Raw genomic sequence first — 18,780 nt, forward strand, 5'->3', positions numbered from 1 at the left:
GGAAAAGAGCTATGTGGACAAAAGCAGGGAAAGCTTTAGGGAGGAGCTGAGGGCAGAGCCAGGCTTGAAAGATGGAGCAAACTTTTTATGTATCTAGGAGAGGAGGAGAATACCAAGAGGTACTGAGCACAACATTAAAAGGTTGGGGGAGGGCTGGGTGTCTCAGGTCATGATCTCAAGGTCCTGGGATTGAGCACCCCATCAGGCTCCCTGCTCAGTGGGGAGCCTGCTTCTCCCTCTTCTCCCACTTTCGCCTCCAGAGGGCACTGCTGCTTTCACAAAAGGAGGATAAGGTCGCTGTCTGCTTGGCTGTGGGTGTCCAGTGGGCTTTTGTTTTAGATGCGGTTGCACTTGTTTTTTCCTTCAGACCTGGGGATGTTCCTTGAAGACCCAGGGAGAGACTTGAGCGTGGGGGCAGCAGTCATTTAACCCTCCCAAAATAAAAAGGAGCATAGTGCCCCATTCAGTCTCTTCTGCCTTTTTTTTTTTTTTTTTTTTTGAGAGAGAGAGAGAGAAAGCATGAGAGCAAGCACATGGAGGAGGTGCTCATAGACAGAGGGAGAGAGAGACTCTTGAGCTTTGGCCACGCTGGGCTCGGATCCCCACCTAGGTCAAAAGTCCAACTCACCAGCCACCAAGATGAATCCCACACCTGTCTCTAGGCTATGCTTCTCCTGATCCTCAATTTTCCACTCTCCCTGAGCTGAGATCAAGAGATGAAAGCTTAACTGACTGAGCCTCGGGGCTTCCCCTAAATCGCTTTCAAATATGCCCCTACCCTCCTTTTGTACTGACACCATTTCATTTCAGGGCCTCAGAGCCTCTTGCCATATATTCTTCTTAAGGATTGAAATGTATTCAATTTTACATCTTATTGTTTGAAAAGTAGAATATTTACTGCTTCAAATTTAGAAAAACTTGAAAGCCTCCCTCCTACCTTCCTCACTACCTTTCCCTCCCAGATGCAGTCACTGTCATTATCGTCTCCTGGATCCTTCCAGAGGCATTTTTTACACACAAGGTAGCATCTTTCACAAACTCTGCTGCATCCTGCCTTTCTCACGTCATGCATCCTAGAGATTTCTCCGCGTAAAGAGCTTCTTCATTCTTTTCACTGCTCTTCACATTCCATTGTATAGATGCACTCTAGGCTGTTAAACTTCTAGGTCCCCCTATTTATGGACATTTAAGGAGTTTCCAATCTTCTGCTATTGTAATAAAGGCTGTAAAGAACAAATGTGTACGCAGGTCACTTCACACAGGTGTTAACTGATGAATGGGCATACACTTTTAAAAATACCGCTACTAAAACACTTGAAATAACATACGTCCCTCCTCTTATATTTCTATTGGTCAGCACTGATCTAGACCCTTCCTAGGTCCCCCATCATTTCCTCCAAGGCCAAGTGCTCCCTCTCTGCTTCAGATCACAGGGATTCTAGCCCCTCCAACGCTCCCCACCTCTCATGCTTTTTGACATTCTGCTTCAAACTAATTCTTGGAGGCCTTAAGAGATTTTGCTTCCTTACTCACAAGTCCGCTTTCCTTTACCAGCCCCCGAGGGCAGGGCCTCTGCTCTCACCTTTCCTCCCTAAGACACGGGGTGGGGGTGGGGGGCACAGTTAGCCAAATCAAGGCATGATCGGAGGAAAGTCCCGAGAGCCAGTCTAAAGGATAGGGTTGGAGGGAGGTCACTGATGACCTATGATAATGCAGGTAAACGAATTCAAATTTTAAGACAAAGATGAGTGCGTTTCACCTGAATTCAGAATGTGAGTTACATTTTCGTTGCAGATAATAGTAACAAGAAGAAGAATGTAAAGAAATCATAAACACAGGAGACACTTAGTTTGACTTAGACCTCTGAGCCGTCCCCATCCTCACAGGGGGCAGCGGGTCCTAGAAACCCGCTTCTCGTCCGCCCCCCACCCCCCCGCCGGAGCCCGCAGGAGAGAAGCGGCAGCGACAGCGGCCACCGCCGCCGCGGGGCGCGGGTCAGGGGCCCGGGGGCCTGGACCTACTCACCCGGCGGACCGCCGCAGGAAGGGCGCCCAAGGGAGGAGGGGAGCGGCTCTGCCTGGCGCGGGGAGGGATTTCGGGGAAAGCGAAACTGAAACTCTGAGGGCCCAGGACTGCCGAGCGCGGGTCGAACCCGCTGCCCCCCCACCCCCGGAGCCAGACGCCGGGAGCCATGGCCTCCGCCCTCTGTCCGCCGTCCCCGCTGCTCGTGCGGGTGTCCGAGTCCAGCCGTCGAACACGCTGGAAGCTGGAAATTTACTTCCAGAGCCAGCAGTCCGGCGGCGGGGAGTGCACCGTCCAGCCCCTCTACCACAGGGACCAGGGCACCTTCCTGGTGAAGTTCGCGGAACCGGCAGGTGAGCGGTGGGCCGGGGCTGCGGGTGCCAAGGCGCCTGGCCCCGCGGGATTCCAGGCAGACCCAGCTCATGCTGACCTAGGAGAGACGGCGGGACAAAGTATGGCACCGTCTGATGGGGCCAGGACCCGGGGGCTGCTGCTGCCCAAAGACACAGCCCGATGGGGAGGGTAGAGCCCAGAAGTGCCCAGTCGGCGATCTGGTCTGACCACATTTTAAAGTTGATGCTTTCCGGTGTCCTCACCCTAACTCAAATTTCTCAGCTCTGGGAAGGACACCTTTCCCTCCCGCCAGACACGGTAAACTCTTGTCATTTAGGTATTCTATTTTTATGTTTTAATTACTCCATTGATTTGTTTTTGAGAACTACATAAGTAATATATGCTCACTATAGCAAAGTGGGAAAAGAATAAATAAAACCATCTGGAGATAAACAATATGACATACTTCTTTGCAGCCTTTTTTCTATGACTGTCAATCAACATATATTTACAAAATTCTGAGGCTATACCTTTGATTCCTGCTTTTTTCACTTAACTTTATATAATGAGTATTATTGCATATCACTGCAATGGGAAACTGGAGACAATTTCACATATGTGACTTTTAAAGAGTGTATTCCCTTATCTTGAGCTTTTCATTTCTACAGTAAAACATAAGCCAGGGCACCTGGGTGGCTCAGTCAGCTAAACATCCACCTTCAGCTCAGGTCATGATCCCTGGGTCCTGGGACCCAGCCCCCATCAGGCTCCCTGCTCCGTGGGAAATCTGCTTCTCCCTCCTCTCCTCCCCACTGCTCATGCTGGGGAGCGTGCATTCTCTCTCTCTATTAAATAAATAAAATCTTTAAAAACAAACAAACCAAAGCACAAGCTGCCCACATTAGAGTTTGAATAGTTCCTGCACCGCTGGTCCCCAACCCACTATTCCAGGATGCAGGGAACTGCCTTCTGGGGAAGCTGCTGAGGCAGGGTACAGACACATGAGGAAGAGGTTTATTTAAAGTCTTTCCTGGGGCCCCTGGGTGGCTCAGTGGGTTAAGCCTCTGCCTTTGGCTCAGGTCATGATCTCAGAGTCCTGAGAGCCGCATCGGGCTCTCTGCTCATCGGGGAGCCTGCTTCCTCCTCTCTCTCTGCCTCTCTGCCTACTTGTGATCTCTGTCTGTCAAATAAATAAATAAAATCTTAAAAAGTAAATAAATAAGTAAAAATAAACATAAAGTCTTTCCCATGTGTATGTGTGTCTATAATGTCTCCACCAAAGCTAAAGAGAGAGTCTTGAAGAAAGAAAATCATCAGATTATGGTTGAAAACAAACTTGTGACTATTTTTCTGGAACCCACTAAGAATCCAGTGGAGAAGAATGCAAGACCCAGAACATCTTTTTTGCCACAGTCACAGGAAAGGGTGAGGTCTGGTGAGAAGCATCAAAACGAAGAACATATTCCTAATGTTATGGATTCCTGTCTGCAAAAGGTAAGGTTTGAAAGAAGGAGTTGGGAGGGGTATGTTCCTGCACCTTCCTCTCCGTTCACCATACCTTTCACTATTGATCTGACCACTACTAAGTACACCATGATGTACTTCGGAGGCAGGCCCTCTTCTGGGCATGGGGACACAGAAGTGAACACAATAGACAAAGTCCCTGCTGGGTGGGGAGGTACACAGAAAGACAACAAGCAAGTAAACAAAATAAAAGAAACAGTTTCAGGCAGTGATATGTGCTAAGAAGAAAATAGGATAGGGTTTGGCCTTAGAGGGTGACAGGGCCAAAGTGAGGAAGGGGAAGGAGTGGTGCTGCTTCTGACCAGAAGTCAGAGACAACTTCTCTGAGGAGGTAACATTTGGCCTGAGACTTGAGTGATGAGAAGGAGCCAGCCTTGTAGTCATTTGACAAATGAATATCAACTTCCTGTTGTGTGCCAGGCACTGTCACGGGAGCCGGGAATATAGCCAGGATCACAGACCCTGCTTTCAGGGACCTTACATTCTAGTGAGGGAAACAGATAACAATAGTTTAAAAAATAGATATATAATAAAATGTTTGTCAGTGATAAGTGCTAGGAAGAAGAATAAGACAGGATAGATGATAAACAGTGACATCATTGTTTTATTTTTTTTCAGACCATTATTTTAAACAAGATATCAGGAAAAACCTCTCAGATGAGGTACTGTCTGAGTAGAGACATGAATGAAGTAAGGGAGCAAGCTAAGTGAGGTAAGAATGTTTGAGGCAGAAGGAAGCACAAGTGCAAAGGCCCTGAGACAGGAGCTTCTATCCTGAAGCCCAGGGGCTTCAAGGAGGGAGACTATTGTGGCTAGAAGGCAGGAGGGGAGGGGGAGAATGACAGGAGAGGAACTTGGAGAGGTAGCCAGAAGTCAGATCTTTGGGGGATGAAGGCAGGGACTTTGAATTTTAACTTCAATCTTAGGGGGTTCATCTGATGGTTTTGAGCCAAGGGAGTGGGGTGATCTGGTTTATACTTCTGGAGGCTCACTTTGGCTGCTGTGTGGAGGACTGAGTGTAGGAAGGGGCCAAAGTGGAAACAAAGTGAGAGCCCAGATAGGAGGGGTTGCGGCAGGAGGGAAGCAAGGTGACAGGGGCTTGGACTCTGGGTGGTCCTGATGGAGGTGTGAGAGGTGGCTGGATTTGGGCAACATTTGAAGGATGATCTGGATGAAGGATGTTGTATGCAGAGAAGTATCATGTACAAAAACCAGAGAAATCTTGCTTTTCTCTTACATTCAGTATGCATCTGTCCTTTTTAGCTTAATCTGATGTTTCTGTCCTATATTCGAGCTTCTAAAGGTCAGGACTTAGAGGGCCCAGCAATACGGCATGCAGTTAGGTATTTAGTTTTTTTAAAAAAGGGGAGGAGGACTAAAGATGAGAAAAAAGCAGCAAATACGAAAACAAATCCTTTTCAGATTTATGGCTCCCCTTGAAGCTCATAGGCTCTTTTGAGAACTGTAGCAACTTTCCCAGAAAGCCGATGTACCTTCCCTCCACCCCATTCCCCAATAGTGGACATAGAGGACAGCTCTAGAATCCAGACTTTGTGTCCACATCACTTTTTATTTTTATTTTTATTTATTTTTTTTAAAGATTTTATTTATTTATTTGACAGAGAGAAATCACAAGTAAGCAGAGAGGCAGGCAGAGAGAGAGGAGGAAGCAGGCTCCCTGCTGAGCAGAAAGCCCGATGTGGGGCTCGAACCCAGGACCTGGGATCATGACCTGAGCCGAAGGCAGAGGCTTAACCCACTGAGCCACCCAGGCGCCCCCCACATCACTTTTTAAATATGCTCATGCCCAGGCTCTACATTTACAACAAAATCTCTAGAGATGGACCTGGGCCTTGGCTTTTTTGTTTGTTTGCTTTTCTTTTGTTTTAATTCCCCAGGTTATTCTAATAGGCAGAACGAGCTGGGAACCTCTAGGCTATAGCCTGTTGCATTCTCTGCCGAAAGGATTTGAAAGCAGTCAGCCTCTGGTTGTTTCTCTGGTCTCTCGACTTTGTCCTTTTTTTTTTTTTTTTTTTTTAAGATTTTATTTATTTATTTGAGAGGGAGAGAGAGCATGAGAGGGGGGGAGGGTCAGAAAGAGAAGCAGACTCCCCACCAAGCAGTAAGTCCGATGTGGGACTCCATCCTGAGAGTCTGGGATCATGACCTGAGCCAAAGGCAGTTGCTTAACTAACTGAGCCACCCAGGCTCCCGAAACCTAGGTGGTTTTTTTGTTTTGTTTTTAATTTCTTTTCAGTTTAACAGAATTCATTGTTTATGCACCACACCCAGTGCTCCATGCAATACGTGCCCTCCATAATACCCACCACCAGGCTCCCCCAACCTCCCACCCCCCACCCCTTCAAAACCCTCAGATTGTTTTTCAGAGTCCATAGTCTCTCATGGTTCATCTCCCCCTCCAATTTCCCTCAACTCCCTTCTCCTCTCCATCTCCCCATGTCCTCCATGTTATTTCTTATGCTCCACAGATAAGCGAAACCATATGATAATTGACTCTATCTGCTTGACTTATTTCACTCAGTATAATAGACTTTGTCTTGATAAGAGACTGGAGGACTGATGTCCGAGAGATTTTATTTGTTCCTTTTAAAATTTCAGATCTTTCTTAGCGTCACAGCAGACCTGAACTGTAAGCTGTTCTCTAAAGAGCAGAGGGAACACATAACCACTATCTGCCCCAAGGTCAAAAAGATGGAAGGGGACGATGGAATTGAGAAGGTGTGCGGCACCTTCAGAGATATTGAAAAAATATATCACTTCTTGAATAAGCAACTCCAAGAAAGTGGGTGCAAATTTGAATCTTCCCCTTTGACAATGGAGAGGAAGCCACTCCATCAGCAGAACCAGAAGAACAGCTGTGTTTCTCCCTTGGAAACAAAAACCAAAGCAAAAGACGAAAGCAACCGTCTTGAAATTCCCTTGCCTTTCTTTGAGTATTTCCAGTATGCCTATCCTGATAAAATAGACTTGATACAGAAGAGATTTGGTGTAAAAATTAAAATAACAACTCAGAAGAGTTATCCGAATACTGTCTATTTAGACTTCACCTCCAATCCATCAAGTGATCTCCAAGCCGCTAGAGAGTCTTTTGTCAGTGAATTTCAGAAAACCGTGGAATCTCTGGAGCAGAAATGTGTTGCTTTTGCAGACAGTGAACAGGCAAATGAGATCAAACAGGAACTGAATCAACGATTTACAAAGCTCCTTATAAAGGAGAAAGGAGGAGAATTAACTCTCCTTGGGACCCAAGATGACATTTTCGCTGCCAGATATTTTTTTGACCTAAAAGCCTCTGAAAGTCTTGTCATGGGACCTGTGAAAATATCAACTCCCACATGCCTGATGAATACAATTGAAGTTGACCCGGCTCACTATATGCTTGTAAAAGCTGAATTACTCCAGGAGATGATAGAGTTAGAAGAAAAGTACAATACTCGTTGTGAAGTTTGGGGAGACAGTAAGACAATCCACATTCTCTTTGAACCTAAGGACAAGGAATTCGATCTGTCTGCCCATGCTTATTCCAGTTTCATCGATGCCTATCAATATGTGTCAAGTCAGCTGATGAGAGAAGTTCTTTCACTGAAAGCTCTGGGCAAAGAGAGAAAGCACTTGCATCAGAACGAGTTTGCAGATGACTTCAGGGAAAACCATCCGCATGTACACTTTGTACTAAATCAAGAGTCAATGACTTTGACTGGGTTGCCAAATCACCTTGCAAAGGCAAAGCAGTATATCTTTAAAAAAGTGGGAATGTCCCTGTTAGCTGGAGATCAAAAGAATGCGGACCAAGAAACACGCATGGACATTGATAGTAATGACTCAAAAATAGCTCTCTCAACATTCCAGCACTCTGCCAGTTCTGGGGCATCAGGAGAGGAGAAGGAAGAGGACATATGTAGCATCTGTATTGACATCATTAGTAACAAACAAGTGCTATCGAAGTGTAAGCATGCATTCTGCACCTCTTGTATCAACAAAGCTTTTTCCTATAAGCCGGTCTGTCCTGTGTGCCAGACTTCCTATGGTATCCAGAAAGGCAATCAGCCAGAGGGAACCATGACTGTCACCGTCCTAAAAGACTCACTTCCAGGTTATGAATCCTGTGGCTCCATTGTGATTACTTATAATATGAAAGGAGGCATACAAACAGTAAGTGTTTCTGAGGTACATGCGTTTCTTTTCAATATGCTAGAATGAGCAGAGCAAGAGACTGTCCTGGTGCCGATTACTGAATATCCCAGGGAATTATTTCCATGTATATTTCCATGTGCAAGGGCTTTAAATGGGAATAAGAATAATATCAGTAATAAAGGCAGCAATGTTTGCTTTTAATTTAGGTATCTTTTGTGTCTGTTAAGGCAGAGAAAGAGCGGGTGGTGATTTTGTGTTAGAATGGGGCAAGTCAGGGGCGCCTGGGTGGCTCAGTGGGTTAACCCTCTGCCTTCAGCTTAGATCATGATCCCAGGGTCCTGGGATCAAGCCCCACATCGGGCTCTCTGCTCAGTGGGGAGCCTGCTTCCCTCTCTCTCTCTGCCTGCCTCTCTGCCTACTTGTGATCTCTCTCTCTGTGTTCAATAAATAATTTAAAAATCTTAAAAAAAAAAAAAAAGAATAGGGCAAGTCAGAAGATGGATAGTGTTTCCAGCATGAATTTAGGCAAAGAGAGAAATATGAATTATTGGGAATAAGAGCAAACCTCCAAAAAAAAAATTTTTTTTGTTTTTTATTTGCTCTATCTGCAAATGAGCACATCTATCTGTACAGTAAACTTTAGATTTGGGAGTGTTTTCATGTGTTATTTTCTTTTCTTCATACAGAAAGAGCACCCAAACCCAGGAAAGAAATACTCTGGATTACAACGAAGAGCTTACTTGCCTGATAATGAGGAAGGAAATGAGGTTTTGAGTCTGCTACGTAGAGCCTTTGATCAAAAGCTGATTTTCACAGTGGGGGATTCTCGAATGCTAGGAATCTCCAATGTCATTACATGGAATGATATCCACCACAAAACATCTCCGTTTGGGGGACCACAAATGTGAGAAACTTCTGAAATATAATGATTGTTAAAAGGGATTTAGAGGTTGTAAAATATGGCAGTTTGAGAGGCTGTGGCTAGAAGGAGACTTTATAGCAGTGGCATTGGATACAGTATTTTTTGAAGTAAAGTTGACTACAATGTTACATTAGTTTCAGGTGTACAACAGTTGATTTAACAATTCTGTGCATTAACTCAGTGCTTACCACGGTAAGTGTAGTTACCATCTGTCATTTATTCTATAACTGGAGGTTTGTATCTTTTAGTCCCCTTCCCCTCTTTTGCCTATCCTCCCAACCTCTAGCCCCCTTCCCCTAGCCACCACCAGTTTGTTCTCTATATTTATGAGACTGTTTCTGTGTGTGCGTGTGTGTGTGTGTGTTTTGTATTTTAGGTTCCACATATATGTGAAGTCATATGGTTTTGGTCCTCTAACTTATTTCACCCAGCATAATAACCTCTAGGTCTATCTATGTTGTTGTGAATGGCAAGAATTCATCCTTTTTTATGGCTTAGTATTATTACATTATATGGACCATATGTGTGTGTATATACACACACACATATATACATACATATATAAATGTATATTTTATATATATATATATATTATATATGTAATCTTCTTAATCCATTTATTTATAGATAGACAGGTTGCTTCCATAGCTTGACTATTGTAAATAATGCTGCAATAAACATCGGGGTGCATATATCTTTTAGAACTGTGCTTTGATTTTCTTTGGGTAAATACCCAGCAGTGGAATTACTGGATTACACAGTATTTCTATTTTTGCTTTTTTGAGGAACCGCCATCCTGTTTTCTACAGTGCCTGCACCAATTCACATTCCCATTAACAATACATGAGGGCTCCGTTTTTTGCACATCATTGCTAACACTTGTTTCTTGTCTTTTTGATACTAAGTGTGAAGTGATATCTCATTGTGGTTTTGATTTGCATTTCCCTGATGATTAGTGATATTGGGCATCTTTTCATGTGTCTGTTGGCCATCAAGTGATTCCATTCATTTTGTGATTCCATACAAATGTTATGTCTTCTTTGGAAAATGTCTATGCAGATTCCCTGCTCATTTTTAAATCAGGTTATTTGTGGGTTTTTTGGTGTTGAGCTACAATGAGTTCTTTATATATTTTGGATATTAACCTCTTATCAGGTTTATTGTTTGCAAGTATCTTCTCGCATTTAGTAGATTTCCTTTTTGTTTTATTGCAAAAGCTTTTTAGTTTGATGTAGTCCCAATAGTTCATTTTTACTTTTGTCTCTCTTGCCCAAGGAGCATATCCAGAAAGAAGTTGCTAAGACCAATGTCCAAGAGATTACTACCTATGTTTTCTTTGAGGAATTTTCTGGTTTCAAACCTTACATTTAGGTTTTTAATCCACTTTGAATTTATTTTTATGTCTGGTTTAAGAAAGTGGTCCAGTTTTATTCTTTTCCATGTAGCTGTCCAGTTTCCCCAACACAATTATTGAAGAGATTGCCTCTCCCATTATATATTATTATCTCCTTCGTGGTAGATGAATTGACCATATAAATGTGGGTTTATTTCTAAGTCTCTGTTCTGCTCCATTGATCTAGGTCTGTTTTAGTGCTGGTAGCATGCTGTTTTGATTACTATAGCTTTGTGGTATAGCTTGGAAATCTGGAATTGTGACATCACCAGCTTTGTTCCTCTTTCTTAAGATTGCTTGGCTAATTGGGGTCTTTTGTGATTCCATACAAATTTTAGGATTAAGTGTTGAAGTTCTATGAAAAATACTGTCGGTAATTTGAGAGAGATTGCATTGAATCTGTAGATTGCTTTGGGTAGTAAGGAAATTTTAATAATAGTAATTCTTCCAATCCATGAGCATGGTGTATTTTTTCATTTGTTTGTGTCATCTTCAATTTCTTTCATCAAATTTCAGTTTTTGGAGTTCAGCTCTTTCGCCTTCTTGATTAAATTTATTCCTGGTTATTTTATTCTTTTTGATGCAATTGTAAATGAGATTGTTTTCCCAATTTCTCTTTCTGCTTTGTTATTAGTGTATAGAAATACAATCATTTTGTAATATATAAATTTTGTATCATGCAACTTTACTGAATTCATTTCTTAACTACAGTAAAGTATTTTGAGAGATGCTATTCTGGAATGATAATATAAAGCAGAAATATTGGTTCTATCACCTTCTACCCTCCAAACCACAAAGTGTCACACAGTTACTAAATTTTGCATTAAAGGGAGGGAACTTCAAAATATAGGATGAATGGTATCTAAGGTGATTTAATTTGGGGTTTCCTGTCTGTTTGGAAGATAGATCCTAGCAATGTTACTTACTCTGCCTTCTTTTAAAATCACCCTTTATTTTACCTTCCCTTCCCAATGGTCCATAAAGATCCTAAATTCACTTGGCCAGTAGTACTCTAGGAAAAGTCTCAGTTAATGGTGGTGGAAGTTGTATTATAGGTAATCCAATTGTCTTTACTTGCTCTTTATGAAATTCAAACAGAATGCCTCAAACCCTTAGTGTCCAAAAGGGAATGTGCCCTGAGGATTTTGAAGATTTCCCAAATTAGAAAATTCTCCTGTAGAATATGATTACCCTCCATAATATATAGTGTAGTATGACTTTAGGAGAGTCACTGCTTACCATGAGGTGAAAATTAAAAGCAAATTCTTATTGGAAGGCAGATCCTGGGCAGAGAGCTAGGCTTACTTATCAGCTAAATGACTCACATCTGCACACTTACAAGTGATTGTAATTCATCCGCTTGCAGTCTTGGTTTTGAATGTTTGCAACACTGAATGTTAATGTCAGGGATCTACTGTACAGATTCCTCAAGACCGTTTGCGAAGAAACTAAGGAGCTTTTTCCTTCTGCAGGTATGGCTACCCTGATCCAGATTACCTGAAACGTGTCAAATGGGAGCTGAAAAATAAAGGAATTGAGTAAGAAGACCACTGGAGGGATGTCTTGAGCCAAGCTTTCAAAAGACACAGTTGAAGAAACACTCTTTAAATTATTTCATCTTGGGGCGCCGGGGTGGCTCAGTGGGTTAAAGCCTCTGCCTTTGGCTCAGGTCATGATCCCAGGGTCCTGGGAATCGAGCCCCGCACCAGGCTCTCTGCTCAGCAGGGAGCCTGCTTCCTCCTCTGTGCCTGCTTCTCTGCCTACTTGTGATCTCTGTCTGTCAAATATACAAATAAAATCTTTAAAAATAAATAAATAAATAAATAAATAAATAAATAAATAAATAAATAATTTCATCTCAATGGGGTACCTGGGTGGATCAGTCAGTTAAGCATCTCCTTCAGGCTCAGGTCAAGACCCAGTGTCTGGGATGGATCCCTGAGTCAGGCTCCCTGCTCAGCAGGGAATCTGCTTCTCCCTCTCCCACTCCCCCTGCTTGTGCTTGCTCTCTCTCTCTCTCTCTCTCTGTCAAATAAATAAATCTTTAAAAGATTTTTGTTTGCCTCAAGAAGTGTTCTGTGTAAGAGTGAGAATGTGCTGGTCTATCATTTCTGGAGTGTTACTTTTAATAGAAGATAAAAACTCCAAATATTTGTGTGATTTTGTAGGTGTTAGGCCTCATTCTTGGGTCATCTTTGGTGAGGGTAGAGGGAGTGCTGTGGTTCTGAAATCATATTCTGTGTTCTTAATTTGAAATAGTAGCTGTCTATCAATCCTCTTTTTATTGCCATCTCTGAGGTAGACTTTTGGTTTTTTGTTTGTTCCTTAAGTACCCTAAAAGTAAAATCCTAGTGTGAAGGGGGCCTGGAGGGAGGGGCTTTGGTTATGGAAAAGTAGAAACACACATTTCCCTCCCTCCCTCATGGCCAGAAAAGTGGCAAGAAGCAGAGATTGGGCAACCTTTGGTAATAAATGGAGTAAGGCTACTATTTTTCACAGTACAGAGCCTGATACACAGTTGGTGCTTCATAATTTTTTGCTGCCTGCCCAGGCTGCTAATAGCCCAGCAGAGGGATATATGTTCCCAAATCTTTGACAGAGGCTAGAGTTAGGAAGCCATTTCTGGAGACCTCACCACTGATTTGGAAAACTTGAGTTTCTTACTCCAGAACACTTAGCCTCTGAACTCTCATCTCTGAATGTTGATTAGCCTTTAATTTGCCCTTGCTCCCTCCTGACTCTTAAAATCTGCTGTATGGGGTGCATTTTCCCTGTCATACTAATGCTACCAAAAATGTTTCTGAACATTTGTTCCCTATGGATATTACTGTACTTTTTAAGTATTCCCTGCTTCCAGTTCAACAAATAAATTAGTTTTAGTTTCCACAGACCATCATTTCCTCAGTGGTGTAGCCTCCACCATAGTAGTTTTTCCATGCTTTTTACTAAAAAGTCCCACCAAGTCCTGTTTTTGCCCTTAAAGTCTCTCTTTAAGGGCAAAAATACATGATACTCTCTGTAGACAGAGACAAGGTTGTAGTTGAGCCTACTATTAGGGATATATAGCATGTCAAAACGCACTTTTAAGTGGTTCTTTAAGTCTGAAGAAAATCATACTAGCAAATTATTTGGTTATCCATGTCCCAGCCCCTCACCAAAGAAGATGAAAAAGAAGTCTTTTTCTTTTCCTAAAGATACACATACACACATGTCTGCATTTGTTAATCAGATGGTAGTAGCTAATATTTATTATGGATTTATTTTGTCCTCTTTATAAGAGCTTTATATCTGTGATTAATACTGTTAATATTATCCCCATTTTGTAACTGAGAAAACTGATGCATAGAGAGGATAAGTACACTGAAAAAGGTCACATAGTTTATAAGTAGAAGTGCTGGGATTTGAAGAAGATAGTCTGGCCCTAAGGCTTCCCCTGCACAGAGTTTCCCTGCCTCCTAGAGGGGACTTCTGCCTGGAGCTGGCTGAGGAATTCCCATGTTTTTGTGTTTCTTTCAGAAATGCATTCCTGCACAGTACTCAAAGTAGATTTTTTCCAAGGATGTCCTGTATGAAGAATTTAAAAACCCAGAATCTTTTCAGATTATACATTTAGTTTTTGGTAATTCATTAAAGTCTTTACTGTTATGATGGTTTTGTGTCTAGATCTTTTAGCTGAATTTGCTTCAGAAAAGCTACAGTCTGGGTGCTGCTAAGTTCCAGATCCTTGGCTGCAATGTGTGTACAAAGGAAAGTTTCATGGTGAGACTGGTTGGTGAGCCTTTGGATTACTACTCTCACTCTGTGGAAGATATTATCATCTGTATCTGCTTTAAATAGGGGCACCTGGGTGGCTCAGTCAGTTGAGTGTCTGACTCTTGATGTTAGTCATGATCTCTCGGTTGTGGGATGGAGCCCCAAGTAGGGTTCCAAGCTCAGCAAGGAGTCTGCTTGTCCCTCTCCCTCTGCTCCTCCCCCTCCACCCCCTGCTTGCTCTCTCTCTCAAATTAAATAAATAATTAAATAAAATCTTACAAAGAAAGAAAGAAAGTTATATCCATATAGGAACAGATTGTCTATGTTCCTCCCCGTACTCCTTCTTTCTCTTCCCTTAGGATGAGATTCTGGGAGTTCTGTACACCACCACCAGTGTACAGCAATATACCATGTGAGCAGATGTTTGCTGTTGTAGTATCGCAGTAAAATGTAATAGGATTGACTTCACTACCATCAATTTCAGCTGTGAAAATCACATTCCTTAATATTTTTTCTCCTTAACACAAAGGGTAACATAAGATAAAAGTAGGCTACAGGATTCATCTCTTCTCTCCTTCTAGAGAAAATGGATGCCATACCCTATTAAATAGCATTTGTCCCCTCCTTGCTCCTAGAATTTCTTTTTCACCTTTCCAATATCAGTGCTGGATTACCCAGACGGCTCACTGGGTACCAGCAAATCAGGGCACCTTCTCTCCGAAGGAAAAAGAAATTAAGATATTTGATGTTTTTCTAAAGATAGAAGTCTTCTGCATCCAATTCCCATGTGTGGGTTTTCCTTCCATACATCCAACCAATTCTCTTGCATCAGTCGGCAAAGTGTCCGACTCTTGGGTTCAGCCCAGGTTGTGATCTCAGGGTCGTGTGATCGAGCCCCATGTCGGGCTCTGTGCTGCTTCATATTCTCTCTCCCTCTCCCTCCACCCCTCTTTCTCTCTCTAAAATAAATAAATTAATTAAAAAAATATTTAAAAAAGTAAAAGAGAAACAATAGCTCCAATCTCATCGTTTCTCTGAAATATGCCTTCAGTCACTCCCTGATGCCTAGAGCAAACTTGATCTTGGGTCAGAATCACTGGAGAGCTCAATAAAACACAGAATGCTAAGATCCATGCCCCACCTCCTACCCCCACCAGTTTCTAACCCTGTAGATGTGAGATTGGGCCCAGAATTTGCATTTCTGATAAATTCCTGGTGATGCTGATGCTGGTGGTCTGGGCACCACATTTTCAGGACCACAGGTCTGGAACATAAAGTTCAAATGACACAGTATGGCCATTAGGCATTTCTCATTCTATTTCACTCACCTCATGTCCCTTCCTCTCCACCAAGCCCCTACAGTCCACTCACACCAGATTACCAGTTTCTTCTGGCCTTTGCTCTACCTGTCCTTTCTAGAATACTCCTCTGCCTCGTTCTCCACTTAGAAACGTCCTACTCTTCATTCTAGGTCTCACTGGAATGTCACTACTATGGAAATTTTCCTTCAATATTGTCTTCAGATTTTGAATCCCTTATTTCCTTGTGTTCCTAATACTTATACATACCTTTAATAATGCAGGTGTGATATCAAAATCCACCACCTTGAGACTGCATAAGCTCCATGCTATGCCCCTATTGCTGGTTGAGTTCTGCCCTGGAAAGTACCAGCAAGAGATAGGAAGGTAGGGGGAGCTAGTGGGAACTTATGTGGGAAACCTACTTCCCTTGCTGTCTCCAAAAGCAGCCATGGCTCCCCTGGAATGGCTCTCTCCTATGGGTAAATGGCTCTTACCAGGTTTGAAGCCACTGCCTACGCCCCTCTGGCCAATTTAGTAGTCTAACCTTTAGCACCTTTAAGCCACGTGATTAACTAAAACTTCTTTTGTGTGTCTATAGATAATGCATTGTTTCCTGTAAAGACTTGGAACTAAATCCTCTTGCACAACCTCCTGCGCCTGCCACCCCCCATACACAGCTTTGGAACACCTTGATAATGTCTGTAGTTGGCACCATTGAGTCTGCATGCAATCAAGCAGTGCTACAAACCACTTTGCTCCCCTTTTTACTCATTAACTGCCCAAAATTTTCTTAATAAAGAAAGCTCTAAGTTGATTTTGGGCGAGAGTCAGCCTTCTCCCCAGGAGGCCCGCCTCTTGAATAAAGCTCATACTCCGTTCCAACCGCCGAACTTGCCCTCAGATAAAATGTTCAGTACATACTCTTTCCTTTCCCCTTTAGTCTAGAAGGGAAGGGGAGGGGATAGGGGAGGGGAAAGAGGAGGGGGAAGGGGAAGGGATAGGGGAGGGGAAAGAGGAGGGGGAAGGGGAGGGGAAAGGGCAGGAGAAAGGGGAGGGGGAAGGGGAGGGGAAAGGGCAGGAGAAAGGGGAGGGGGAAAGAGAGGGGAAAGGGGAGGGGGAAAGGGGAGGGAAAGGGGAGAAAGGGAAAGTGAGAAGGGGAGGGGGAAGGGGAGGGGGGCTGTTTTACTATTTCTCCTAGGTTTCTCTTAGCCCTTTGCCTCCATTTACAAAGGTAATTCCTTTATTAAACTCTCATCAGTTACCCACGTTGAGTATACAGGTTGCCCAAACTACTTTTCAAAAGTTCGCCTTTACTGCCACTTTGCTTTTATGCCAAACCTACATTAGTACCTGTTTTCATTTAGGGAAAGAAACCCAAAGAGTATTTCAGACTTTGCGTCATTTAATCCCCATGATAATATGAGGTAGCTATGCCCACTGACAGATTTAATAATTGACTGGGGTTACACACCTGAAGACTCTCAGAGCCCAGAATTTGGACCCAAAATTTGACAGTAATGTCTGTCTCAAATGGATGAGATAATCTTTTTTTTTTTTTTCTTTTAAGATTTTTTTGACACAGAGACAGAGGGAGAGAGAGAACAGGAGCAGGGGGAGTGAAAGAGGGAGAAGCAGGCTTTCCCCTGAGCAGACGATGCAGGACTCAATCCCAGGACCTTGGGACCCTGACCTGAGCTGAAGGCTGAAACTTCTGAGCCACCCAGGAGCCCCTGGGTGATAGAATCTTGGGCAGCTGTTTTTGAGGTCTGAAAACCTAACCTAGGGAACAGTGATTTGCAGAGAAAAGAAAGTGAAAGGAAAGGCACGGGCCAGTTGGGTGGGGCTGAGGCCCCTTGAGTGGAGGAGTGGAGGAGTGGAGCTGGGGAGGACTACACCCTGCTCCCCTGGGCCCAGATGCAGGAAGCCTGACACCCCACACTCGAAGAACTTGCTCAGGAACTGGTGGCTGTGTCACTGTGTACAGAGCCTAGGAGATCCGGAGGCCTAGAGCGTGAGGTCTGCCTCAACTGGCAGCATGTCCGGCTGGCTGGTGTTCTTGGTTAGAGAAATGGTGAGCAGCGCCATGGGTGTGAGTGCGGAGGGCGGCGTGGGACACTGCAGGACTGGGCTGGGGGAGACCCCACAGCCCTCTAACCCCCTGTCCCTGGGAAGGAGCTTACCACCCTGACTTGTCCCGGTAGAGAGTAGAGTGCAGGGCATCATTTTCCATGGAATCTTTGGTCTCTTTCCCCTTCACTTTTAAAAGTTCCTCATACATTAGGGATAGTCATCTTTTATCTGTGATATATGTTATGGCTATTTCCTTTCAGTTTGTCATTTGTCTTCTGAGTTTGCTTAAGGTGGCTTTTTCTCCCATACAAACAGTTTTTATTTTTATGGTAAAAACTTTTAAAAAAGATTTTATTCATTAATTTGAGAGAGAAAGAGAAAGCATGAGGGAGGCAGGGGCAGAGGGAGAGAGAGAAGCAGACTTCTGGCTGAGCAGGGAGGCTCAGTCCCAGGACCCTGAGATCACATGACCTAATGCTTAACCCATTGAGTCACCCAGGTGCCCCATTTTTTTTTTTTTTTAGTAAAATTTACCAATTTTTTATTTTATTGCATTTGGAATTTTGATCATATTTTAATAACTTTCCCCATCACCTGGGTTATGGTCACCCATTTTATTTGTAATGGTTTATTTTTCACATTTAGATCTTTGATACATTTGAAATTTATTTTTGTTTATGATTTGAAGCATGGATCAAATTTTATCTTTTTTCCAAATGGGTATCCAGTTGTCCCAACACTGTTTATTAAAAAGATTAGCACTTCCCAAGATACCACCTTTATCACTTACTAGATTTTTATATATATGTATTTTGACTTTTTCTGGAACTTATGTTCTATTGACATGTTTATTCATCTGTTGCAGAGGCTTTATTATATATTCTAATGTCCGGGCTAGTTCCCCTAAGAGCTCTTCCTTCCTGCTGTTTTCCTAGCTGTTCTTGTCTGCTTATCTTTACTTATGAACTTTGGGACTGACTTCTGATTTATGATCAGTGGCATAAAAAGCTCACTGAGGTTTATATTGGATTTGCATTAAATTTATAAATTACAGATAGCTGACATCTTGAGATGGTGTTGAGATGTTCTAACCAAGAACAAAGGATGCCATTTCTTTTTTTTTTAATTTTTAAATATTTCTTTATTTGTCAGAGAGAGAGGGAGAGAACACAAGCAGGGAGTGTGGCAGGCAGAGGGAGAAGCAGGCTCCCCACTGAGCAGGGAGCCTGATACTGGACATGATCCCAGGAAGGGACCATGACCTGGGCCAAAGGCAGATGCTTAACCAATTGAGCCACCCAGGCATC

At 43.1% G+C, this 18,780-nt stretch overlaps 3 protein-coding genes across 5 annotated transcripts in view; 2 read left to right on the top strand and 1 right to left on the bottom strand.

Annotated features, from left to right (window-relative positions):
• LOC111155027 (poly(ADP-ribose) polymerase family member 9) overlaps nt 1–2,047 on the bottom strand; it is a 30,772-nt gene extending 28,725 nt beyond the window's left edge. Inside the window, exon 1 of the mRNA XM_022515041.1 lies at nt 2,026–2,047. The gene's annotated coding sequence lies outside the window, so the exon portion shown is untranslated. The remainder of the gene's footprint in view (nt 1–2,025) is intronic.
• Nucleotides 2,048–2,151: 104 nt separating this feature from the next.
• LOC111155054 (deltex E3 ubiquitin ligase 3L) lies at nt 2,152–11,991 on the top strand. Its single transcript, XM_022515083.1, has 5 exons — nt 2,152–2,375; nt 3,638–3,849; nt 6,499–8,052; nt 8,721–8,938; nt 11,822–11,991. The coding sequence occupies exons 1-5, from the start codon at nt 2,192–2,194 to the stop codon at nt 11,889–11,891; spliced, it is 2,238 nt and encodes a 745-aa protein (XP_022370791.1). The 5' UTR covers nt 2,152–2,191; the 3' UTR covers nt 11,892–11,991.
• A 5,330-nt stretch (nt 11,992–17,321) lies between these two features.
• The window catches only part of LOC111155069 (poly(ADP-ribose) polymerase family member 15), a 47,124-nt gene continuing 45,665 nt past the window's right edge, over nt 17,322–18,780 (top strand). For all 3 annotated transcript variants that reach the window (XM_022515102.1, XM_022515103.1, XM_022515104.1), the window contains exon 1: nt 17,322–17,474. In XM_022515102.1, coding sequence (XP_022370810.1) covers nt 17,439–17,474 — 36 coding nt within the window. In that variant the 5' untranslated portion in view covers nt 17,322–17,438. The remainder of the gene's footprint in view (nt 17,475–18,780) is intronic.

Source organism: Enhydra lutris, unplaced genomic scaffold (genome assembly GCF_002288905.1).
Source record: "Enhydra lutris kenyoni isolate GAN:26980312 unplaced genomic scaffold, ASM228890v2 scaffoldscaffold39, whole genome shotgun sequence".
Lineage (NCBI taxonomy): Eukaryota > Metazoa > Chordata > Mammalia > Carnivora > Mustelidae > Enhydra > Enhydra lutris.